At 40.6% G+C, this 27131-nt stretch overlaps 1 protein-coding gene across 4 annotated transcripts; it reads left to right on the top strand.

The window, feature by feature from the left end:
* On the top strand, nt 1–27131 carry si:ch211-191a24.4 (uncharacterized protein LOC100150331 homolog). 4 transcript variants are annotated; one of them, XM_043719413.1, is made up of 5 exons: nt 1–356; nt 4366–4606; nt 5502–5686; nt 13714–14300; nt 16313–17403. In XM_043719413.1, the coding sequence occupies exons 2-5, from the start codon at nt 4404–4406 to the stop codon at nt 16412–16414; spliced, it is 1077 nt and encodes a 358-aa protein (XP_043575348.1). In that variant the 5' UTR covers nt 1–356; nt 4366–4403; the 3' UTR covers nt 16415–17403. The 4 variants fall into 4 exon arrangements, with proteins under 4 accessions (XP_043575348.1, XP_043575344.1, XP_043575347.1 ...); XM_043719409.1 differs by lacking the exon at nt 16313–17403 and having other exon boundaries at nt 13714–15672; XM_043719412.1 differs by lacking the exons at nt 13714–14300; nt 16313–17403 and adding an exon at nt 25815–27131 and having other exon boundaries at nt 12–356.

The raw sequence follows: 27131 nt of genomic DNA on the forward strand, positions 1-27131 counted from the left end.
AGCTTTCAATTGTAATATAATCGCCGCCCCCTACAGGTTAGCTTCCAGAGTGAAAGGTTCAGGTGAGGGGGAGCAGGGACTGACAGAGATTGGATTCTCTCCTGCTCGGGGCACAATCAGTTTGCTGGTTTAATCGTTAACCCGAAAACTGAACCCTGTGGGCCGGTTACAGCGTTTTATGGAGTTGATATGAACTTTACAGGGGAGTCTTTTTTTCAACTTTTAAGCAGTTTCTTCCATCTTTGGTGAACTCGGCTCACCATTTGCTGTAGTTTGTGGAACCGGAATAACCAGTTTATTCCCTGCTTTTTTAACCGCCTGGTTTCAGTTTGCCAGCAAGACGCTGCTGATGAAAGGTGAGGACTTTATCTTGGTTTGAGCTGAGTTTGGATAAGCCTTTTTCCGCCTTATTTACACCTTATCTTTCCTTTCTTTTACACACACATGCATACATACATATATCTAAACACCTGGGACTTCGATTGGGGCGAACGATTGGCCTAATTCTGGTCCTATTAGGGTGATTTGGAGATGCCGGTGTTGGACTGAGGTGGATAAAGTTAAAAATCACATGACACCAGGTTACAGTCCAACAGGTTCATTTGGAAGCTAGTTTTCGGAGCGTTGCTCCTTCATCAGGTGGTTGTCCTATTAGGGTGATCTGACTTAGAGAGTGTTGTCAATCTCCTCTAGCACACGTAGGTCGGGCCGAGTGGTCTTCACCAGTGGGAAGCACTATCCCCGCTTTAACTGTGAAGCCGCTGTTTGTAAGTATATTTCTGAAATAAAAAAAAGTGAAGCCGCTGTTTGTCCAGCGTGGTTTAATTTGCTCTGTACCGGATGAATCCACAGCCTAACCTGAGTGAAAATGGTTTAGCTATAACCTCCTACCGACAAATCGGGCATTTCTTTTGAAAAATCTTCCCCCTCAATCAAGTCCCAAGTTTTACTGCCTCGGAATGTGTCAATTTGTTATTTAACTACCAAAAAAAGACACTTCTGTAGGTGAATTGGAAATGGCTGCTTTTGGATTGAGCTCTTGAAAACACATCAGTCTCCTCCCACTCTAAATGGAAGGAAACAAAAGCAGAACCCGTGTTTTAAGAGTGTTGTTAAATAGCATATCAATTTTGGCATTCATTACCAAACTTACCTTTCACTGCCCCTCAGTATCTTAAAAGATAAATCCATATAACCTACTAGGCAGCTGTAGCAAAACAAAAGCTGGATATATTCTGTAAAAGTATTGAATTGTTTATGCGTTGCTTGTTTTTCTTGTTAGCATGTTTCAACTTGTCCTGCTTCTGCTAAACTGTAACCTGTCAAAAGAAACTATAAATAACAAATCTGATGTACTTTGAAAGGGTGCTTCATACAGCACAGTAATGGACCCTTTGGTCTAACTTATTCCTGCTGACCAGACATGCCCAATCTGATCTAGTCCCATTTGCCAGTGTTTGGCCCATGTCCCTTTTAAACCCTTCCTACACATGTACTCATCCACATGCATTGTAATTGTACCCGCCTCCAACTGTTTCTTTGGCAGCTCGTTCCATGGACACACCACTCTCTGCATGGAAAAAGATAACCCTCAGGTCCTTTTCGAAATATTTCCCCTCTCACCTTAAACCTATGCCCTCTAGTTTTCGATTCCCCAACCCTTGGAAAAGGACCTTGGCAATTCACCCTTTTCTATGTCCCTCATGATTTTATAAACCTCTATAAAGAGTGGAGGGTTTGAGCAAAAAGGAGAAGCTGACTAGACTGGGGCTTTTTCCCCGCATAGAGTCAGAGATTGAGGGGTGATCTTGTAGAGGTTGGCCTCATACAGGTTTATAAGAAAAAAATTCTGGATTTGAGAATTTGGAACAGTCACTAAACTCTCCGGAGTCTTGAACATTCCAATTTGTGTACCTTAACCATCTTGACAATTGATCTTGTATTTTGGTGGAATCGAAAGCGAATAGTACTTAGGCCACTTTTGGAATAGTGTATTGTTTGCAATTCTGGTCTCCCTCCTAATCAGAAGGATGTTGTGAAACTTGAAAGGGTTCAGAAAAGATTTACAAGAATATTGCCAGGTTTGCAGGATTTGAGCTGTAGAGAGAGGTTGAATAGGCTGGGGCTGTTTTTCCTGGAGGTCAGAGGCTGAGGGGTGACCTGAGAGACATTATAAAATCATGAGGGGCATGGATAGAATAAATAGACAAGGTATTTTCCCTGGGGTGGTGGAGTCCAGAACTAGAGGGCATAGGTTTAGGATGAGAGGGGAATGATTTGAAAGAGATTTAAGGGGCAACATTTTCACTCAGAGGGTGGTACGTGTATGGAATGAGCTGCCAGAGGAAGTAGTGGAGGCTGGTACAATTACAACATTTTAAAGGCATCTGGATGGGTATATGAATAGGAAGGAATATGGGCCAAATGCTGGCAAATGGGACTAGATTAGATTAGGATATCTGATCAGCATAGACGAGTTGGACCGAAAGATCTGTTTCCGTGCTGTACGTTTCTATGACACTATGTTGCCCTTCCAGGATATTTGTTTCACAGCAAGAGTCCGTTTGACCCATCATGTCTGTGCTATCCAAAAAAGTTGTTCGGTGTGAAAAGCACAGCAGGTCAGGCAGCACCCGAGAAGCAGGAGAGTCGACTTTTCAAGCATAAGCTCTTCGTCAGGAATGAGGCTTGTGGGCCAAGGGGGGTTGAGAGATAAATGGGAGGAGGGGTGGGCATGGGGGAAAGGTAGCTGAGAATGCGATGGGTAGATGAAGGTGGGACTGAAAGTGATAGGTCAGGGATCTTTCCCTCACCATCCCTATCTGCGTTTCAGAGAGATCATTCCTTCACGAGTCCCTTGTCAGGTCCATGCGCCCCCACCAACCCACTCTCCCCTTCTGGCACCATCCCCTGCCATCGCAGGAAGTGCAAAATCTGCCCCCACACCTCCCCACCCTCATCTCCATCCAAGGCCCCAAAGGATACTTCCACATTTGACAGAAATTTACCTGTACCACCACACACGTCCTCGACTGCAACTGTTGCACCTGATGTGATCTCCTCTACACTGGAGAGACAGGATGCCAACTTGCGGATCGTTTCAGAGAACACCTCTGGGACACTCTCACCAACCAACCCGAACATCCCGTGGCTGAACACCTCAACTCCCTCTCCCACTCTGCCAAGGATGTGCAGATGTTGGGCCGCCTCTATCACCGACCCTTATAGTCTGACGCCTGGAGGAAGAACACCTTATCTTCCATCTTGGGACACTTCAACCGCACAGGATCAATATGAATTTCACCAATTTCCTCATTTCCCCTCCCCCCATTTCATCCCAGACCCAACCTCCCAACTTGGCACTGTTCCCTTGACCTGTCCTACCTGCCCATCTTCCTTCCAACCTATCTGCTCCACCCTCCCCTCTGACCTATTACTTTCACCCTCACCTTCATCTACCTATAGCATTCCCAGCTACCTTCCCCCACACACCCACTCAGCCCCACCCCCTCCCATTTATCTCTCAGCCCCCTTGGCACACAAGCTTCATTCCTGATGAAGGGCTTATGCCCGAAACATTGACTCTCGTGCTCCTCGGATTCTGTCTGTATGGCTGTGCTTTCCCAGCGCCACACTCTTCGACTCTGATCTCCAGCATTGACAATCCTCACTTTCTCCGAAAAGAGTGTTCAGCCTGATTCCACTTTTCAGCTGTTACTTTGTAGCCCTGTAAGTACAAGTCTTCAAGTACATATCCCAGTGTTTTGGAAATGCGAATGCATTTTTAAATCGCTTTGACATTCCCGTTCTTGCTTTCCAATCTGACCTGCTTGTTGCCTTCCCTATTACTGTACTTTTCTCCAACCTCTCAATTTTCTGTGCTTCTGTAATTCTGGACTCTTGAGCATGTCTGATTTCAATTGCCCCACTGTTGATGGCCATCTCTTCAGGATAGGCCATAAGCTCTGGAATTCTCCCTTTAAACCTCTCTTCCTCTCTTTCCTCCTTTTTAAAAAGATTCCTTGAAACCTGGACTTTTAACCAAGCTTTGCTCATCTAACCTATGTGGTACAATGTCAAGCTTTACAAAATGATGCCCCATGAAGACTTTTGCGATGCTTAATTATAGTAAAGGTGCTATATAAATGTAAGTTATTGTTGTGTTCTGTTTACTGCAAAGTGATTTAATAAACAAAAATATTTTTCCTCGATGTAATATTTCAGGGTTATGGGACAAGGGGAGGGCAGTGGAACTAGCCAAATTGCACCTACTGAGAACCAGGTTGGATTTGATGGGCTGAATAGCCTTTGCTTGTGCAGTAACCACTTTATGATTCTATTCCATAAATGTACTTGCATCTTCAGATTTGATGTGAAGACCTGGGAACAAATGAAACAGCAGAATGTCTGATGTTAATAAAGTTCCAAGAGGTTCTGATAGAAATCGACCTTCAAATAGACCTCATCGGGAAAAAAGATATCAAGACCACACGAGTTCCGAGAACAATCATTCTGGCAAACGTAGCAGAGAAGATCGTCGAGATTACAGGGAGTCTCACCAAAGCAAACCCAATTCTTCCCGACAACCGTACTCTCCAAGCGAAAGGTATCCTCGCTTATAACTTCTCCATCTTTTTGTTTTGTATTTGTTCAGTCATGGGAAGTGGATGTCATTAGTTAGGCCCACATGTGTTGCCTCTCCCTAATTGCCCAGAAAGCAGTTAACTGCCAAACACATTGCTGTAGGTCAGACTGGTAAGGGTATCAGATTTCCTTCCCAAAAGGAACCATCTAGGCTTTTCTAACAATCGACAGTGGCCACATGGTTAGCATTAGGCATATTTTTTATTCCAAATTTTACTAAATTCAACTTTCACCATCTCCATGGTAGGAAAAGAACCCTTGTTCTCAGAATATTAGCTGTGTTTCTGGCTTACTGGTCCAGTGACAGCATGTAACATTTTCTTTATTCTGTTAATCATGTAGCATCAAGTACAGTAACTTTCATTTACTTAGTGTACAATTTCAGGACCAGTGCCTATGCTGAGCACAACACAAAGATGTTAGAAAAGACAGTGATCTCCTTTGTAATGGGCCAGTCTGAATCCAAGGCCTGGCTAGTCTAACCCGCCAAAAATATTCGAGATCTTCCAAATGGAGAAGGGATTGGTCCATCCCAGCTGACCCTTTAATGAAAAATTAAAGTAGGACCGAGATTTGTTTTTATGAAAGTGGAATTGAAAGCTCAGTTAAAATACCAAGTTATTTATTGAAAGGGATTTCTAAAAACCAATGATAAAGTAGCAACTTGATGCATATGTTTTATGGTGGAATTCGTGTACTCCACAACAGTGTATGTATTAATCCAGTAAGATTGTGTGCTAAACTGCACTGCATGCACAGACAGTAACTTGAACCCACTTGTAAATATTAAACCTGTTACAAATCTTTAAACACCATTGAAAACAGATGATTGAGTTTAAAAAAATGCTTTGTTTCAGTAAACATGATTCACGAGAAGAATACTCCCAACCTCCTGGTTCTAGAGTACCACCATCTCACCCAAACAGTCGGCCATCTTCTTCCTCACCACCTTATTACAGCTCACCATCACTAACGAACACTCCTCCTCCTCCTCCCAAAGAATCGTTTGGGACAAAGTGCTCCTACATGTGCTCAAGAAGAGGTATGTACAGTGTGACTGAGTCGAATGATAATGAATGACATTTCACTGTTTCATTTTTAAGTTGAAATATGGAATGTTTTTATCTTGGGGATGCGGGTGATTAAGTTTATAGTTTGTCGGTGTTCATTTAATAGTGACACTGGTTTGCTGAAACATTCCATTGAATTTCACCTCGATATATTAGTATCTGGGTGTTTGTCATACAGCAAATTTACTGGATTTCTTGTTTGGGACCAGGTATTCTGACAATACAAAAGATTCACAATGCATTTTTCCATATTGCAATATTTTGATAACAATACAGTTGAATCTGGGTAAGTCTTCTGGTTGTGAAAGGTGCAGTTTAAATGCCTGCCCATTTTTTTCAGTCTGGAATGTTCTTCCACCAGCCCTATTAGCAGTGGGTTCCAGATCATTACTTTTCACTATTAAAATACTTTCCTAACCTACCCTCTGATTCTCTAAAGAATTATCTCAAATCTGTGTTGTCTGATTATTTCCATTGGTGGAAGGGTCAATATTCAGTTGGTTGCCCTCTAGTTCTGGACTCCCCCACCCCAGGGAAAAGACCTTGGCTATTCACCCGCTCCTTGTGATTTTCTAAACCTCTGTAAAGTCACCCCTCAGCCTCCGCGGCTCCAGGGAAAATAACCCGAGCCTGTTCAGCCTCTCCCTATAGTGTAAACCCTCCAACCCTCTCAATCTTTCCTGAACCCTTTCAAATTTCACAACATCCTTCCTAGAGCAGGAAGACCAGAATTGCATGCGGTATTCCAAAAGTGGCTGAACCCAATGTCCTTTACAGCCGCAACATGACTGCCCAACTCCTTTATTAAATGCACTGAGCATTAAAGGCAAGCATACCAAATGCCTCCTTCACTATGCTGCGACTCTGCTTTCAAGGAGCTGTGAACCTGCACTCAAAGGTCTCTTAGTTCAGCAACACTCTCCAGGGCCTTATCATTAAGTGTCTAAGTCCTGACTTGATTTACCTTTTCAAAGTACAGCACCTCACGTTTATCTAAACTAAACTCTCTCTGCCGCTCCTCAGCCCATTTGGTCCATCTGATCAAGATCCCACTGTACTCTGAGGTAAAGTCCTTCACTGTCCACTACACCTCCAATTTTGGTGTCATCTGCAAACTTACTACCATACTCCAGTGTTCACATCCAAAGTGCCACAAGATCCATCTACCTGGACAAGCATGGGGGCTCTCTGTTAAAGATCTCAACCAAGAGACAACACCTGCAGTAATACAGCACTCCATCAGTGTTGCATTTGAATGTCAATCTGAAGTTTTGTCCTTGAGTCTTGGGGAATAGTGCTTGAAATCAGATCTTATGATTCAGAGACAAGAGTTCATTAACTGGGTCATGGCTGACACAGCTCACCGTAGTCAGATTGGCAGCTCTTGGTTGCGTGTCTTTGCCTGTGATTTTCTTTTCTCAGACTTAAGTTGCTTTTTGCTGTCTTCAGCATTTCTGGAAACCAGCACAGCCCTCAACCAATAACCTGGTTTGAGACAATTTCCCAATTAGGACCTGTTAGTAAGATTGAGCCTGCAACTCAGCATTGGAAACGGTTGACAGGGGTTTAAAAATGGCTGAAGTACCCGAGGTAGATTCCAAATATTATTTTAAGGTCTCAATAGGTGCAAGGTGAATTAGGAATCTTTACAACACAGGTAAAGCGTATCAGTCAAATGTGCAGTAGGATGGATGACCCAAGGTGTTGTTGAGAAGATGAGTCTTGAAGCTGGGTAGAGAAACCAGAGGGATTTACTAAGAAAGTACATTATCTTCTTAAATAACTTAATCTCAGTATAAATTTTCAATATATTTTTAAAAGTGTGCTGCTACACTACGGAGTCTTTATTTTTGTTTCCTGAACCTCATCAGGTAGGGAAGACCTGATTTTCTGTGCTTCATGTCTCAGTTCTGAATGAACACCTTCAAGGTCAGCCGTGTGTTAGTTATAACTCGCTCTGGGTTTAAGTTCTACTGCAGGTCTTTAGCACGCTGATCAACGTTGACGTTACTGGGAGAGCATCAGCCACATTGTCAAAGATGCCATCTTTTGGATGGGACATTCAATTAAGATTTCATCTGTCTGCCCAGCTCAATATAAAGGATCCCATGATGCTAGTTTTGAAGAACCATAGGAGCGTGGTGTCCTGGCCAAATATTTATTGCTCATTCAACATCACATATTCAGGGAACTGGACATAAGCACACTGTTGTGGAATCTTGCTGTGTGCACATTGGTTTCAAAAGTCCTACATCGGCTGCAAAAAAGCTTTGAGACACCCCTTGGATGTTAAAAATGCATTACATAAATAGAAGTCAGTCATTTTTGTCCACTCCCTCATCATCACTTGGTCAAAATCCTGAAATTCCCTCCCTGATGACATTGTGGAACAACCGACAGCAGGTGGATTGCAGCAGTTCAAGAAGGCAGCTCAATACCACCTTCTCAAAGACAAGTAGGGACAGGCAATCAATTTTCACCAGCCAGTGATGCCCATGAGTGGATTTTTAAAAAAACTTCAGCTTCTCACAAGTTGCCACACTTTGGAGGGTTGTGTGGACAGTACAGTTTGGGAGTTGGAGTTCTGCGGTCTGAGATCATTAGCTGGTCAACGTGCCAACAACACAGATTCACTTCCCACAGTGACTGAGATTACTATGACGATCCCACCTTCTCAGTGTCTCCCCTCGCCTGAGGCATGGTGACCCTCGGGTTAAAGTCACCATCAGTTGCCTCTCCTTCATGGCAGAGGAGCCCTCTGGGATTGTGGTGACTTTACCTTTTACCCAGTATGTCCTGTAGTATATTGTCATTCATGGTTCTCTTCTGGTTCAGGAGAAGTTTAAAAAGTGTGAACTACAAGTTTGTATAAAGAGGTCACAGGAAAACTAAAAGGAAGAAAATATACTTCTTTTTTGTTGCACATTACTTTGGAGTTTCTGTTGGAATGGTTCCAGATTTGTCCCTGTGAAACTACAGTAACCAAACCAGTTTTAACCAGCTTAGCTTCAGGGAAGAAATATCAAGCCACACCCATTCAATCAATTCTTCAGTGATGTAGGTGTTATGTTGTCACTGTATTGAAACCTGTGTTGTATGATGTGACCATTGAACCCCAGGCTATAAAGTGGCTATTGAGTTACAGCATAAGCATGTGATGTTGTGATGTATTTTTCTGTCCATGCTCTGTTGCAATAAATGGCAGAGATTTCTTCAGACACGAAGTTCTTTTTGTTCTTCCCAGGCAAAGCAAAATTTATCGAAGCATGCAGGAGGATTGATTTCTTTCTAAGCACTTGGCACAAATGGATTTTTCAAAGAATTCCAATTTCCTATTAGATGGGGTTTGTTGGGTGGGTGGTTGCGATTGGCTGGGGAGTGGGACAATGTGAAGGACCCTCTGTCTGTCAGATCCCACAGAAATTGTGCCAGATATGCTGCTGTTAGGCCCAAGATTTGGGACGGCTTCATGAATGAGCTTGTGATGGAATATCTAAGTTGCCTTAATTCCTACTGTCTTGGTAATTTCCAAACTGAATTGAGGTCTAACTTTCTAGAGTTTGAGGATTCCATCAAATAGTCTGTGTTTGTTATGTAGCCAGGTGCTCTGCAGATGACACCAGATACTTATTCCTGGTATGAGCCTAATTACATTCCAGACTGCTTGTGAAATATGCTTTCACTGTTCGTCACTGTGTAGGCAGCCTGCACTATAGCTGCAAAAGCACAAAGGTTCTGTTTCATAAGGTACGTGGTGGTTTTGCTTAGAACTGGAGAGCAACAATGTTTAAATAATTTGAAAGAAAGGAAACTGATTACTTAATAAAATTTAACTGTCACTGCCTATTATTCAAATACAGTAAATCCCTGGTGTCCATGAAATCATGAATTGTGAATTCACCCATCCAGGCCGAAACATAGGTATCAATAAAAATCAACATCAGCAGGCATTTAACCTACTTTTAACCTATTTTTTAACGAGCTCCGCATTTACAAATTTCTTCATTCGCGGAGGTCCTCAGGAATTGAACCCTCATGAATATAGAGGGATGATTATCTCAGTGCATGCAGTCCTTCACATAAATAGTTACCCACTGTTTGAAATGATCTGCAAGTTAGAATGAGCTTATTAAGATTTTCTGTATTTTGCTTTATGCTGAAGTTCTTCAGCTTATTGGTCTGAAAAGGTAGTACTGTGTTCTGGTTTTTTTTTCTCTCATTTTGTGGTCACAACTAAATCTGCCTACCACGCACTTGTGCAGTAAAATTCAGATCCTAACTACTTTTGGTTCTCAATCCTTCCACCAACGCAAAATTTTCTCCCATATCTATTCTGTTTAGACATCTGTCCAATCTCCTTGCAACTTTGGTTTCCCTAGGCATTTGGGTATGGAGGGTTCAGTGCCATTAGATAATGTTTGTTGTATTTATACGCACCAACTTTATCCACTTCCCTTGGTAGTGTAAGGGGGTTAACAGTGTGATGCCGGAAGAGCTTTTTTTGCAACTTTGAATTGCTACCATTACACTTTCATACATTGCTTTCATGAGTTGCTGCTTCACCTCGTGCAATGGTGCTGCACTCCAAGATCCCTTATGTGCTGGAGGAGGTCTCGTTTACATGGGGCACCTTAGTTAAGTATTCAGATTGAAACTTTCTGTGAAAATAAAGCGGTTAATCCTGAATTTGCAAGAACTGTAGCGTGATATTTTGAAAGCTCAGATGTTAATTTGTTATATGTGTGCTTCTTGTGCTTCCTAATCCTGTTTATGATATGGAGGTGCCAGTGTTGGACTGCAATGGACAAAGTTTAAAAATCACACAAGTTCTATCCTGGTTATAGTCCAACAGGCTTATTTGGAAGTACAAGCTTTTGGATTGCTGTTCCTTTGTCTAGCCAACTGAAGGAGTACTACTCCGAAAGCTTGTACTTTCGAATAAACCTGTTGGACTATAACCTGGTGGTGTGATTTTTTTTTAATGTTTCCTGTTTACTCAGTGCAGTGCTCTAATGTAATTGGTACTTTAATTCATTTAAGAATTAAACTTCCATCAATTGCACTATCGTGTGATACAGCTAATGGGCACATCCTCCTCAGTTATAAATTGTGCAGAATATGACCAATTTTTAAAAACAAAGTACTGTGAATTTTGGAAATCTGAAATGCAAACAAAAAAGTGCTGGAGGAACTCAGCAGCTCTGCAGCATCTGTGGAGAGAGAAACAGAGTTAACATTTCAAGTCCAGGATGACACTGTGGAGCTCTGAGGAAGAATATTAACTCCACTTCTCTCCACAGACACCAGAGCTGCTGAGTATCACCAGAACTTTATTTTTATGAACAATTTTATTACCTTCTCTGTAAGGTAAATGAAAAGCTCTTCTTCTATTTTAATATGTCGTAACTAATTACTACAAAATAACTGGTTTCGTTTCTCTGTAGTTTTTAATGGTGTCTTCCAGTTTCATTCAACTAGTTAATCAAAATACACTAACAGACATTAGGCTTGAGTTAAAGTATTGGTTCATAAACTTGCTGTCAGTGCTTGACTCAAATAACCTGTGTAGCTGGTAGCCCAATTACTGCAAAAGCCGCTAACTTCTATGTATAACCTGAGCACGTGTGTGTTTATGAGAAGCTGGAGCTGGTTTCCCCAAGGAGAACAAAGTTGAAAGGAGATTTGATAGGGATCTAAACAGAATAGACGGGGAGAAAATTTTTGTGTTGGTGGAAGGATTGAGAACCTAAGTAGTTAGGATCTGAATTTCACTGCACAAGTGTGTGTTAGGCAGGTTTAGTTGCAGCCACAAAGGAGAATTAGAAAATGACCTGGAAGTGGAACGTTTGTAAGGCCACAGGAAAAATACAAAAGAATGAGACAACGTGTGATTTTTTTTTCCCTCTGGGGACAAACATGGGCATGACTGACTGAATTCCCTCCTTTGTCTTTCATGATCCTATGATTTAAGTGAAGAAGTGAGTGGTGGGATTAAATTCTGAAACTGGAGGGCATTGTCATTCAATTCTCCCCCCCTTTATGAAAGATGAATCTTGACCGCGGTTGACCTAATGACCTATTTCCATGTTGAAACCCCTTGTATCCTCTCAGTGGATAGAACAACTTGTTTTGAGATCTGGAGGTGATATGGGACAGGCATTAATGATCATTGGACCAGAGTTCTTGAAGACTTGAGTGCATTGCTCCTAGCATCTCAGTATGATTATAAAGAACCAGCAACTCTACATTGACCCAACAGCAGAGGTCCCTCCCAGGACAAAACAGTGGATAGCTTTCAACTGAATCCATAGTGAACCTAGGACAATGCAGTGTGAAAGACAAAGGAACGACCTGAAGTGTGATTGTGGCTGTGAGTCCCACGCCACATTAATGTGACCACTAAGCTCTGTCACAGGATATACTCATCTTTCCACTCTGCTTCTTGTGAAGTCTTTGATTGGATAATCAACTGAGGTATTTCTAAGGAAAGTAGCAACAGAAGACGGACACCACAATAAGGAGGAGGACGTGCTCCACTTCATACGCTTGCATAAAGGCTTACCAATCCTGGTAAAAGCAATAAAAGTCAACTAATATAGATGCCTATAAGCTGAATGAGTCCCATCAGAGAAAGAGCAGCAACCATAGTAATTGAACTTTGGGCTCCTTTTAAGAGTGGGAAGCATATACAGATAGTATATTGTTGCAGCACAATAGGAGACGAAGGGCCAAAATAGATTCAGAAGCTAGAATGTGGTTTATACTGCAAAATCCTCCCCACATTGGAGTGCTGTATGTTGTGGTATGTCCACCAGATCTAGCTGAGATGCTTGAGGTAGGTTCACTGTCCCCAATCTTTTTTGTTCCCAATACAAAGTTTTGGAAGAAGATAGTCTCATCTTGATATACAGCCAAAGTTTACTGCTTAAAAACAATATACATGCTATCTGAGATGCACAGTAATCTGCTGTGAGATATCAGGCTTGACTTAAGAGTAAGTACACATGACTGCATACTGCAACTCCAGAACTCATTAGTTAGCTTCTCCTCGGGATAGTGCTTTTATATCCTGATGGGAGGAGCTTTTCTTAGGATATCAGTTAACCCTTTCAGGTACTATCTGCCTAATGCAACATAGTGAACTTTCATCATAATGGCAAGGCAGATAGGTTGTCTTGAGAATGGAAACTGCAATTCTGAAACAGCAGTGCTGTGCATTTTTTTTCATTCCTATCTGAACAAGATTCACAAATGAGATTTGACTACAGCAATGTGTGCAGGTTTAAAAACAAATCAGAAGTGCTCAGCCTTTCAATAGGTACATGGAGAGAGAAAAACAAAGCTAATGTTTTGAAAGCAGATAGTTTCAGTCTGTCTTTATGAAAGGTCCAATTTGCAATGTTAAAATAATGTGTTCTCTCCATGGATATTCACTGCCCTGCTCCGTGTTTCCACCACTTTCTTTTTTCAGTTATAATCTTGGATCTCCAGTGTCTTCATTTTTTTTCTTTGATATTTTATTTTAATATATCCCAATTCTGAATGAAATTCTTCCACAAAAGAAGTAGATAAATGAACCTATGGGTCATGTAACTACATCTTGCTGTGTTCAGCTGAAATTAAAAAAGGAAGCAATTTACAAGATAAAGGTGATCAAAGTATGAGATTCCTTTAGCAGCATGGTCGAATATCAAAAACGCAAAACACAGAAGAAAAGCAAGACAGATGCTGTATGACATTAATGCCATAACATTCCTGCTTGAACTATAAGTTTATCTATTAAAACCATTGCTGACAATCTAACATTTATAACAATCTCTAGCAACTGACACTTTGCAATTAAAACATTTAATTATATAGTGCCAAATGAATTGATGTCTAATGCTCTTCTGCACTCCCTGGTCCTCCGCTGTATCTTCTGTTGATCTGTTGTGTTGAGGTGTTGGACTGGGTGTGCTCTGTTCCTGCACTAACAACTTCCTCAATCTGCTTGTTGCAGGGTTGTTGCAGATCTTTGAAATCATTCTGAACCTGGTGGTGCTGATCTGTGCTGCAGCAACCCAGAGTGCCTCTGCTGGCTTCGACAGCATCGGAGGCTTCGGGAGTACTTACTATTACAACATGGGCTATGCTAACAGCGGATTTCTAAATCACGAAGTGCAGCAGATCGGCGAGCTAGATGTTCAGTACAACAGGATGAAGTCGGCCACTGTGTACTGTGCAGTAGGGCTCAGTGTCATTCTGTTTGCTTTTGCCGTGGCCTTTCTTGTTGCCGGATGCATAATGCAACACAACAGGTCCTCTGTGCAGGACAGCACAGTCTTGAACTTCCTGATCATGGAGTGTGTGGTGAAGGCTCTCGCAGCTGTGGTCTATCTTATTGGAGTGGCATTATACCTTCACTTCATTCATAAAATTAATGCCACTGACACATGCAAGCAGAGGGAGTCACTCTACAATAGACATGGCTACAGCTCGGTGAAATGTGCCATACTGGGCACCGAAGTTGCCGTTTCCATCTTTGCTGTCATGCTGATCATTGTGTACGTTGCCGAAGTGGTACTCGGAGTTCTGGCTTACCGAAAGGTGCACGCAGCGCAACCAGAATACACCAAACCTCTGGGCACCTCTGTCGGGCATCCTGCTACATCCCCTGAGTTGGCACCAATTCAATCCCAGTTATCATACATATAAACTTGAGCTTAAGCATGTATACCACTGTGGATGCTGAACATCTGAAACAAAAACAGTGTGTGTGCTGGCAATACGCAGCAGGTCTGATAGCATCTGCAGAGAGAGAAAGACACAATTGACATATTGAGACCAATGACCCTTCAAAGATAGCTGGGGAAGGGCCGAATTTACCCTGATGTCAGAGTAGAGCTGGGGGTAAGAGGTTAAAGGTAAAGTCACCCTAGCTGCTTTCTCTAATCGAAGAGAGTCGAACGGAGATGGCTTAACCTGAGGGTCACCCTGCCTCCGGCGAGGAGAGACATTGAACAGGAGTCCTTTACAGTGACCTCAGCTGATGTGGGAATTGAACCCATACTGTTGGCATCTTTCAGCATTACAAACCAGTTGTCCATCCAGTTGAGCTGATAGAATACCTAATGTCCAGAGAGAGTGAGAGAGAAAAGGGATAGGCAGTCCAGGTGATTGCTGCTGAGACAGAGAAAGTATGGCCAGGTATTAAATCTCTGTTTTGCCTATCCCTTTTTCTCTTTAGGTACTCTCTCTATGTACTCTACTCAGTGCATCCACACCATCATTGATGTAAAATTCAGCCTCCCCCAACTATCTTTGGTGGTTCAACTCGAAATATTTTCTCTCTACAACTATTGCCAGACCTGCTGTTATTAACTGAAATGTCCTGTCCAAATGTTGCCATGGTACCTTTAATAATACACACAGCAAGATACATTTGCCTGATTTTTTAGGTCTCCGGATCTATGACTGGTTTTAGAAACAAAAGCTGCCAAATCTTGCCAGTCTTGGGGTTAAAGCATACTGTATAACATTGATGCAAAATTTGTGTAATAATTTTTGTGAATGAATAGCTAAACCTTTGTGCATTCAGAAACTGTGGGTCTGAATTCCTGTTATGGAGAACACAATTGCAACCTGACTCTTATGCTTCCACTCAGCTTCTTTATAGAACCACTACTCCTTATGCTGCTGAAGAGTATTTAAATAGAAGGACAGTAACATTCTATCTTATTGTGTACATGGGCAGGAGTGGGCTGGAAACATAGGGGGCAGGGAAGAAAGTGTAATGCGATTTTGCAGCTTTTTCTCTAAACAAGAGTGTCAGATTTACACAATGGGCCAAGTTCAACCTCCTGGTTTTTACCATTGCCACAATTAGCAGAAATTAGAAATTAATGTGCGTTTTCATGTGTTTTGTTTTGGGCAAGACAGTGGGTTTTGTGCCTACCCCATTCTCAAAGCACCCTCTTCCCCCTCTTCCCCCTCTTCCCCCTCTTCTCCCTTCTTCCCCCTCTTCCCCCTCTTCCCCCTCTTCCCCCTCTCCCAGAAACAGGACCCGGAGTCCTGCCATTTGGAGATTCAGCATACACACTGTAGGCCACCCCCTACAGTGTGTATGGTGTAGATGGTTAATGTAGAGGGGTCATTTTGCTTTCGGATATCTTGGAAAATGCTATATTTAACACAATCACCTCTTGAGTCAGAAAGGTCAAGTCCAGCTCGGGGACTTGAGGACAGAAATCAAGGCTAATGCTTTGCTGCATTGCTGACAGAGTTGCTGCACTGTCAGAGGTGCCACCTTTTCATATGGAAAGTTAAATCTGTATTCTCAGGCAAATATTGAAATATCCTGTAACATTGGTTAGAAAAAGAATGAGTGGATTTCTCCAAATCTCACCTCTAGTGTCTTTACCAATATTTATCCCTCAATCATCACCATAAAAACTGATTACAATGTTGCGGTTGTGGGAGCTTGCTGTGAACAAATTAGCTGCTGTGTTTTCTACAGTAAAAAAGTGAATACACTATTTCCTTGCCTGAAAAGTGCTTAGAGAGGCATAGTGGTCATGTAAATTTGCTACATAAATGTAAGATTTTCTTTTCCTTTTCAGCATGATGATTTAAGTAGAACTCCAATGCCAACATCATGTAGCAGTCACATTCTGACGTATATTTCAAAGTTGAGATGGGTAAGCTATTATGGGAATATATGAATCTAATTACACTATTTAATTACTCTCCCCATCTGTGTGTAATCTCTCCATTATTAATGGACAGATTCTTCACAATGCTAAAATGGAAAAAAAGAACGCAATTATCAGATGGCAATGACAAAATAGCCAATTTGAATTGATCATTGTACATTATTGAATCCACACAGTGTGTCTAGTTACACTTAAAAAGTGTAATGGCAGTTAATATTACAAAATGGGTACATTAGTCACCCCTCTTTTTCAAGTCTAGACATTTACATATGTGCCAGTAGCCTCTCATGACTGCAACTTTTATTATGGAAATGATTAAGCAAAGCCACAAGTTATAGACGGGAAGCTGCATGGCATCCTAGGTTTGAAGCATTTCACTGAACATACATTCCTGCTAAGGGATTGAATTTGGGAGGTAGGTTAACAATTTGGATCAAACAGCTGGAGAATATTGACGGATTCTGAATTTTTTTGAGAGTTTATGCCCTTTCATTTGCGGCTGTAATGAGGTTTCTGTTTAAGAAGAAATAATGACCTATTCTATCAATCCAACTATTATAAACCTGCTGAAGGGGCACATTTGGCCTGACTATTGATCCTTTGTCATTTCTCAGATCTAAAATTGAGAATAGTTTTGACTGTCCACCTTTTACGACACATTGCAAAAATGAGAGTATGCTAACGATGTGATGTTTAAGATGATGTAGCACTGACAGCAGTCACATGCTATAAAGACTCTGAAAAATCCTAGAGATATATATTATTAAGATCAAAATTGTACATAAAGTGTAAATAAGAGTGTGAAACTCTTGAGTGTTAGACTGTAGTTATCTTTAGGGAAAGAAAAGATGGCACCAGACTTAGAGTGGGGAGTCTAAGCATGATTGACCAGGATATTGGATGGTAGAGAGTTTGAGTTATGAAGAGAGATTGGATACAATGGGAGGAATGTGATTGAGATGTATAAAATTTTCCCATTAGAGAGATCAAAGACCAGGGCATAGATTTAAAGTAACCGGCAGGAGGTTTAGAGGGAATGTGATGGCAGGGGTTGAAATTACCTACAGAGTGGTGGGAATCTGGAACTCTCTGCTTATAAGAATGGTAGAGACAGAAACAACATTTAAGATGCAAGGCTGTGGGCCAAGAGCTGGAAAATGGGTTTTAAATTGTTAGGTGTTTGTGTTTGACCAGCGGAGAGTCGACTTCTGTGCTGTCGGCTTCTATGACTCAATTGACTGTCTAAGGAAGCAGAGTCTCAGTGGTATAGGATAAAGCCCTAAAGTCCCAACCAGCCAAACACATGAAAACTGATTGATTAATTGATTCAGGGTTTATTAGTGATGGCTGATCAAACCACAATTATTTGGAACTAACAGATAACTCTCAGGAAAATTTGTGATGTTAAGTGACTTCTTTAGTAGACTAAGGGGCAGCAGGTGCTGTGTAGTACAGCTAGGCTAAAAATGAATTTGTACTCCTGTATATTAATTGCCAATAATGTTACTTCAAGCACAACATTGCATTCTCATTTTACTTCAGTTCATGTGATGGTAAATATACGTTAAAGGCCAAGTTTCCTACAAGATGAAATACTTGATAATTTCTGATAGCGTTATGTGGTGGAATCCTCCTTCATCATGTCATCTTGAGTTCTAATTTTTTTACTTGTTATATCTTGAAGAATTTCAAATTGCTTTGTTGGAGGAAATTCATCACAAGAGCAGTGATATCAATCATGGCTTCTCCAAACTGGAAGTTGGAAACCTCAACTTCCCACCCCTACCTCCTCACTACTTTTACAGTGGGGTCACCATGGGAACATGTTTAGGAAGCACTAGGATACTTTAAAATGATACTCTGAACACATTGCAATGCTTTATGAATTGACAGTGAAAAGGACAAATTACCTTTTTGGCATTGACTTCTTGAGACAGAAAGTTAACAGGGTTACTCAATGTGTAGAAGTGTGTTGAGAAAGAAAATAATTTTAATGGTAGTTTTGATAGATATGTACTTAGCAATGAACGATCAAGGCAAGTCCATCTGCTTCGATTAACTACAAGAATGTAACAATATTCTTAAAATATAAGCTACACTACTGCTGACATTCTTTAGTTTTATTTGGTAGTGTGCTGTGAAGGTGAAAGAAAGAATACTTGGAGAAATGTAACTGTTCTCTTGTTAACTTAATGTTGTTTTGTGAGGTGTGTTGTCATACTTTTAAGCAAAAGGAAGTTGTTGGAAATTCTTTATTATTCTTTAGTGAAGTGTTTGACTCTCTATGGTTTCATTACCAATGTATCATACAGTTGGAAAACATTGTGATTTACCTTTTGGTAATTTAGTTTGGCCTGGGCAGGACGCACAAAATGCATAGGGAGGACATGCAAACTATACTATCTGTCTAGCAATACAGGGGTGTTAGTGAATAAACTAAATGTCAGCCATAATGTCCAAATGTGACTTCTTGGAAGATCTAAAACAGCAAAGTCCAAGAATAAAAGAAAAGCACAAGTCGAGAAAAGATTGCAGGGAGGTAGCCGAGTTTCATGTGGTGTGGTAGGATGTGAATTTCTGTCTTTGATTCAATAGGAGTGGGCTTACAACTTTTAGGAAGGATCTGAAGAAAAGTTAAGCAAGTGCCTGGACACTCTTTTGACTCACTGAGGAATACTAGAGTGCTTGGACATTTTGAAAATGATGTTATGTTATGTGTCTCAGCCAGAGCAACTTAACAAGACAGTGTGTCAGTGTACCTTTTTAAAGAGACATGCTTCTGATTTCTTTGCTGCATTATAATGTGCCCTGCGGGGTGTACAAACAATTCATTACATCGTACTGCAAACCACATGAAACATGACATTCTACTGGAGATAAGTTGGCCATTGATGCTTAGTGTTAGCCCAGACACTCCTGTGCTTGTGGTTGCAGTGTTTGTTTGTTAGATTCTTCAATACCACCATATCCACACCCAGCTTCTGTTGTTATGAGGGACAATATAAGCATGTTGCACCAGATTATACACCTGTAATAGAGACAAACTCGCACCATACTATGGTTAGACTATTGGGGGTTGTGGAGCAGAAGGGGTGGTTGAAAAATAATATTGGATATAGCTTACTGGATCTAACACGTGATTGGTGCTGTTTTGTATCTTAAGTATTTAACATTCACTTGAGGTTTAGGAAAGTTTAATTCTATTAGCTATGTTGTTTATGTTGTTGAACCATATTGCGTTGTCCATCTGTATAATTTGAGCGGCTTAATGCCATTCTCCTAATGTTATGGAACGTCCAAATTGGTGAGACTCAGTCTCTGCAGTGGTGTTGTCTACTTGAGGATGGTTAGGAATTTTGAACAAAAACTGGCCTTGCTAATGCCTATATCCCATGAAAGAATGAACTGAAATTCCTGCTGAATAACATTATCAGATTGCACTTATGAAATTATTTCTGTCCAAGAAAATAAAGAAAGCATATGGAAAGCATAAAAACAATGCAAATTCAAATATAAACTAATCAACATAAAAAAACCCTGCAATGCTGCATTACTAACCATTGACACTACTAGAAAACTTGTTTATTTGGGAACAGGAGTAGGCCATTCAGCCCGTCAAGTCTATTCTGGCATTCAATGTGATTTAAGGCTGATCGGTGGCCTAACTTCATTTACCTGCCTTTTGGCATGTTCCGTTTAATACCTTTCACTTTACAAAAAATTATCAATCTCAGTTTTAAAATTAACATTGAATCTGCTGCTATATCAGTAGTTAATTAGTTTAAAAGATCAATGTTTAAGTACCAGCAGGAAGCTTTATAAATTCTGATTACGTAGGATTGGAATTTTAATATCTCATTTTTGCAGAACTGTTTAATTTGTGATTTCTGAAAAGTTTACAGGTGTACTTTGTTCATCTAGTTACAGAAGTTTTCAGTTTCATGGTTCATTCAGAGCTGCACACTTGTATTTGTCTGAGTGACATCAGTCTGTTACATATATTTTATGCTAATATTATGATTCTGCAGAGATGGTGGGAAATATGTTAAGCTTACAGGAAAAAAAAGTGCATATGTATGGGTCAATTTTCCAGTTTTATTAATGTTTGTTGAAGCTCTAGAGCCATATTTTATTTTTTGGTTTACAAATGACTTTGTTTTTCCACAAGGAGACTATAATTTTTTAAAAATTACTACAGTGTTAAGAGATCTCACTAACCACAAGGGAATGAACATACTAGGGCTCATTCTGTACAAAATACAAGACTGGGAGGTTTCCAATTAAGAGATCTCTTAAGATTATGAAAGGGTTTCAGTGAGAGATATTGACAAGACGTTGGCTGCTTCTAGATTATGGAAAACAAGCTATAAAAATAAGTTAATCAGTAATAAATCAAATTGAGAATTCGGGTTAAAAGACCTTACCCAGAGAATTATAAAAATATGGAGCTTACTGACACGCAGATTGGTTGTGATGAATAACAAAGGTGTATTTAAAGAAACAAATGAAGATGCAAGTGATGGAAAATGTTGATAGAGTTTAAATGAAGGAGGATAGAGAGGAGCTTCAAATAAACTCTAGTCTGGAGTCATTTGGCTTCCTACCGTACCATACGGGCAGCACGGTGGCTCAGTGGTTAGCACAGCTGCCTCTCAGTGCCAGTGACCCAGATTTGATTCCAGCCTCGGGCCACTATTTACGTGGAGTTTGTACATTCTCCCTGTGTCTGCATGGGTTTCATCCAGGTGCTCTGGTTTCCTCCCTTGGTCCAAAGATGTGCAGGTTAGGTGAATTGGCCATGTTAAATTGTCCTGTAGTGTCCAGGGATGTGCAGACTAGGTGGGATTAGCCATGGAAAATGGAGGGAGAGAATAGGAGGGTGGGTCTGGATAGGGACCACCTTCAGTAGGATGGTGTGATCTTAATGGGCTGAAAGGCCTGCCTGTTTGCTGTAGGGATTCTATGTACTCTTTGTAAAATAATCTAATTAAATAATTACATCATTGTCAATGTAGCAATTCAGCACCTAAACTGAGTTTTAGTAATAATCTCAAAAAAGCCTCCGTTTCCTCCTCGGAAGTCAGATTTGTGCTGGTTTTGTTTTATTTAGTTATTTGAGAGTAAACTACTTTGGTTGTAAAGATGAGGAATATCAAATAACTGAGGGGGGATAAAAGTTACCGTATTTTCAACCATTAAGTCCTTGTTTGTCCTGTTTTTCTGACTTAGTATAAGATGGATTGAATCCAACTAAATGAACTTGCTTCATTTTTTAAAGGAGAATAGACAGACAGAAAACTCCCAAGTTAATCAGTAAATCAAAAATGGGGAAAGGTTTAGGTAATACATTATTGACAGGGTAATTTTGCGAAAGTTTGTGCCCCAGAAGTCTCAGACCTGGAGTGTGATCAGTGGGTACCATCTTCAGGTATGCCAAGACATAGCCAACAAAACTCTGTGACCGCCACAAAGTCTGGAGGCTGCAGCGATTGGAGCATGGTCAGCCAGGTGGATCTCATTAGAGTACGAGGGTTCCGTGACTGGGGCTGTCAACCTGATCCAGTCAGGGAGTGCTGGCTGACAGATATAAACAGGAATGTATCACACAGCATTGCCCTTTGATGTGAGGGGCACTACTTGTTCCTGGCCACTCGGGTGTTTCCTTTCTTCCTGGTGGTGGAAATTTGAATAAAGATTTGTGCACCTTGGGGAAAAAAAAACACTCCTCAGTTATTCACTCTGACAGCTGGCTTTGACGGAGCTGGATCAATGTCAAGGACTTTCCACGTGTCAATCAGGGGTGGCTTTGTGACGGGATACCAGCCTTTGTGGAGTTATTAAAAACAAAACACTCCTCAGTGGATCATTGCTAGTGCTGTTAGGAAGAGTTTAAAATGACTTGACAGGATGGGAAGCAAGATATGGTGCTAAGAATAATAAACGAGGAGAATAGCTTGCACAAGAATAAAAAAAAATAAACAGGAGTGTATCACACAGCATTGCCCTTTGATGTGAAGGGCACTGCTTGACACAGGCCACTTGGGTGCTTCCTTTCTTCCTGGTGGTGGAAATTTGAATAAAGATTCGTGCACCTTGGAAAAAAATATAAACAGGAATGTTGGGTTTGGGGCCTGGCTTTGCCATTCCCCTCCCTTGTAAAATTGTTGTTTCTCTGTAAACAGCTGAAAATGTTAATTGTTTGTGTAAACCGTGAATTGTTTAATAAATATAAACAGGAAAAAAAACCAGGAATGTTGGGATTTCAGTTACGTTCTAATTTCCCTGAAAACTGGTTGAACGGTGGAGCCTGGGGCCTGGCTTTGTCATTCCCCTCCCTTGTAAAATTGCTGTTTCTCTCTATACAGCTGTTAATGTTAAGTGTTTGTAAGCTGTATCTTGTTTAATTAAAAAAAAACTTGAAGATATATATAAAAAAAAGCAATGTCAGAGGTTCTGCTCACTTTAGGAGGTGGCTCAGCACTAGTTGGGTCAGAATCGTGTACTACGCATGTGTAAATATTTGGTGACGGGATGCTGGCCTTCATAGAGTTATTTCAGAGGCAAGTGCCAGATTGCTGAATTTATAATTGGAAGGTCACTCCTGTAGCATCTAGATGCAAAGAAGTCAGTACTACAACATCTTCATTATTTCAACAGATAAGAATGTGTATCTTTATGATGCATTTATTTTAAATTCATCATAGATGAAAGTACTGAGTGTAAGTGGATCTGTTTACTCTAAAACACAGCTAAATGTTTTCTGAAGTCAAATTTGTGCTGTAACATTGTGAATCATATTAGCAGCATTAGATTACAGTATAATTATGAAAGATTTTTGCATATGTACATTATACCTCAGTATATTCTTAAATATTGATTTAAATTTTAGAGGGATTTTACAGTTTTTATATGGTGATAGTGAAGGTAACGTCAATTTTTTTTTCTTTGCCTAATGATTTATGAAAATGCTCAACTTTTAATTCTTCAAATTTTTCCTCCTAACTTTACATGTTTTGTTGAATTATTTTTGCAAACAAAATAGCACATGAAATGAAATTTTACAAAATGGTCATTGTATAAAATGAAGAAATGTAGCAGCTGTTATCAGTTGAAATAGCAAATTTGTTTATGTAAAATATGTCAGGAAAATGTATGAAACAAAATAGATTTTGCTTCAGGTACAATGTTTTGCAACAACATTTTTGAGTGTGACACTGGGGCGTGTATGTTCTAAGACTCACAGATTAAACCAGAACAAAATAGCAACTGAATATTTCTGTCTGATATTTTGTATTTAAAGTTCATGCTGTAATTCATTCAAGAGAATAAATTGTACAGTTTCCTTTTTACAAGCGTTATTACAGTAACTTTATCAAATTTTTTTTATTATATGTTCTCTCTCTCTCAATCTCTCTCAATCTTTCTCTCTCTCTCTCAATCTTTCTCTCTCTCTCTCAATCTTTCTCTCTCTCTCAATCTCTCTCTCTCTCCATTGTGCTAAATCTCTTTAGCCATGTTATGACACCGCTTTCTTGTCCATTGAGTCCTGAGGTGAGACTTCACCCTCAGATTCTGGTTCTGATGCTGGGGTGCCACAAAACTACCCAAAAGTGATTTCTTTTTTTGACCCAGACTCTCTCAACTGAGTGCCTTTCTTCCAACAGAAACTAGTAACCATCTATAAAAACACCCATCTATTCAATTGAATATTAACAAGCACTGCCCATTTTGGGCAAAGCAAATCATCCAGGGGTGGGGGGGAGTTAGAGCAGGAAGGGACTGAGTCAAATTGGAGTTGGAGGAGGAAGTTAAAGCACTGTATTCCCTTGCAGTGCCCACCTCTCTCTCAAGACATTGATGGACATCGCATGCTCCCTCTCCAAAGACACCCAGACAGTCACCCTCCAAAGTCTGCTGCTTGGACCTGTTTACAGCCAGCATGGCCAGGCCTATGAGGAAGTCTTGCAGTCTGATTAGTGTGATTGTGGGGAACCATTAACAGGCAGTTTTCCATCTCTAAAGGAGACTTATTGAATTTATCAGCCAGGATAGGGTGCAGCCTGCTCTTTCCAGAGCTAGGTCAGCAGGCAATAGAAACTGGAAATACTCAGCAGGTCAGGTCACATTTAAGGAAAGGGAGAAGTCAACATTTCAGGATGATCTCTAGCATCAACTTGGTAACTTCCTATGTTTTTTCACTTTGTGAAAGGCTTTCGCCCTTGCCTTGGATTGGCGGTAGTGACAACAATTTAATGACAATAGGTTTGGTCACCAGGTTTTCAGATTAATAATAGTAACTAAACCAGCCTTTTTACATAATTAGCAGAAAAGTTGACAAACTTTTGATGGCCCTGTCATCAATAAATAACTTTATTAAATTTAAATTTGTGAATCAATTTAACCACTGGCTTGAAGGATCTGTCAAACTGTGGAACAAAATGCTAATCATTTTATCAATTAATTTTTAATGGCCAATTAGTCAACCAGTTTGGAGAATGCAATGGCAATAATAACAAACCCTCTGAGCTTGATACCTATACAATCACTTCAACAAGTGGACATATTTTAATTTTGTTTGCCTTCATTGACCCTGTTTAGCTTTGCATTTCTTAAGGTGTATCAACGAAGGGTTCAGAAAAGGTTTACAAGGATGTTGCCAGGGTTGGAGGATTTGAGCTATGGGGAGAGGCTGAACAGGGTAGGGCTGTTTTCCCTGGAGCGTCGGGGTGACCCTGTAGAGGTTTACAAAATCATGAGGGGCATGGATAGGATAAATAGACAAAGTCTTTTCCCTGGGTTGGGGAAGTCCAGAACTAGAGGGCATAGGTTTAGGGTGAGAGGGGAAAAATATAAAAGGGACCTAAGAAGCAATTGTTTCACACAGGGGGTGGTATGTGTATGGGAGTGGTGGTGGCTGGTACAATTGCAACATTTAAGAGGCATTTGGATGGGTATATGAATAGGAAGGGTTTGGAGGGATATGGGTTGGGTGCTGGCAGGTGGGACTAGATTGGGTTGGGATATCTGGTCGGCATGGACGGATTGGACCGAAGGGTCTGTTTCCATGCTGTACATCTCTAAGCTAACATCTTTTCAATAGGATGGAGACCAGAATTGCACGCAATATTCCAAAAGTGGCCTAACCAATGTCCTGTATAGTCGTAACATGTCCTCCCAACTCCTATACTCAATACTCTGACCAATAAAGGAAAGCATACCAAACATCTCCTTCATTATCCTATCTACCTGTGACTCTACTTTCAAGGAGCTATGAACCTGCACCCCAAGGTCTTTTTGTTCAGCAACTCTCCCTAGGACTTTACCATTAAATGTATAAGTCCTGCTAAGATTTGCATGTAAAGTCCTTGTGTGATTGCATGGTTTTAAAATGTTTGCTTTCTCTTTGCAGGTATCTTGCAGTTTAGCGAGGTTGTAACCAATATCTTGGTCCTGATTTGTGTGGCAGCAGCACAAGCAGCAATATCTGGCTACACGTCCATGGGAGGACTTGGCGCGGGTGCTTTCAGCATCGATTCGGCGTACAGCCCTTTTCAAGGCACTGAGTTGGAGCAGATCCGGGATCTTGACCTGCAGTACAGCCAACAGAGAACCCCTGGAGTGTATGGAGGAGTAGCTGTTAGCATTGTTATGGGATCTCTTACCCTTCTCTTTTTAGTAGGTGGTGCTAAACCGCTTCACCGCCTCTCCCCAAAATTTCTCATGGCTGAATTTGTGTTTAATATTCTTGCCTGCATCGGCTATATAGTGGGTGTTGGACTTTACCTGCATCTTATGATTTTGGTAAATAGCACAGAAGTCTGTAGGCTAAGAAACCGCTTATATGCCCGTCACGGTTATACCTTTATGAATTGTGATGTACAGGGGGGAGATGCTGCTGTTGCACTATTTGGCTTAATTTCTTCTTGCCTGTATTGCGCAAGTGCAGTAATGAGTTTTCTCACTTTGAGGACACTGAAGAAAATTAACAGAGATATGTACATGAACAATACGGTCCGACGTGACTTTGAGGAATTTGAACATTCTAAACGTACAAACCATCAGGAGGATAAGGCTGACCAACAGCTCACAACTCTTGTTTAAGATAGCTAAGCAAACTAAATTTTGCGTTTCAAATGTTTCAACCTTTAACTAGTCAGTAGTTGAGCCAGGTAGATCAGGAGGATTCCATGTTAAATCATGGATCTGCACTGTGTTAGCTGATACCAGCTGGTGTAGTGGGGGACCATTAAAATTGGACTCCACTCCCAGGGATAGAAAAGAGGAAAATTAGTTCAGAATTTCCAATTCTGGTGGCTATCCAGTAACACCTGCAGGAAGGGTGCATCTTGTAATGTTAAGCAAAAACAATATCAGGATTGTTTCTGATGATCCATGGATTCAGACGACCAGTCCTAAGATCATAATGGCCTTGGCTGAAACATTGGAAAATATAAAACGGACCCAAATACAAGGGAAAACAACAAAATGTTGATCCATTTAACATGCTGAAAAAAATGTTTTTTGAAAGTTAAATTATACAACTCTGGTGAAGGTTTATAATCTAATGTATATATTTTATAAAAGGTTTTGATATTTAGATCATTTGGAGATGACTGCACACACATGTTTAATACCTAATTAAGTGAATTAGAACATGATATATTGTATGCATTGCTGAAAATGTGTTGCCATAAAAATGCAGCAGGTCAGGCAGCATCCAAGGAGC

Source organism: Chiloscyllium plagiosum, chromosome 29 (genome assembly GCF_004010195.1).
Source record: "Chiloscyllium plagiosum isolate BGI_BamShark_2017 chromosome 29, ASM401019v2, whole genome shotgun sequence".
In the NCBI taxonomy this organism is placed as follows: Eukaryota; Metazoa; Chordata; class Chondrichthyes; order Orectolobiformes; family Hemiscylliidae; genus Chiloscyllium; species Chiloscyllium plagiosum.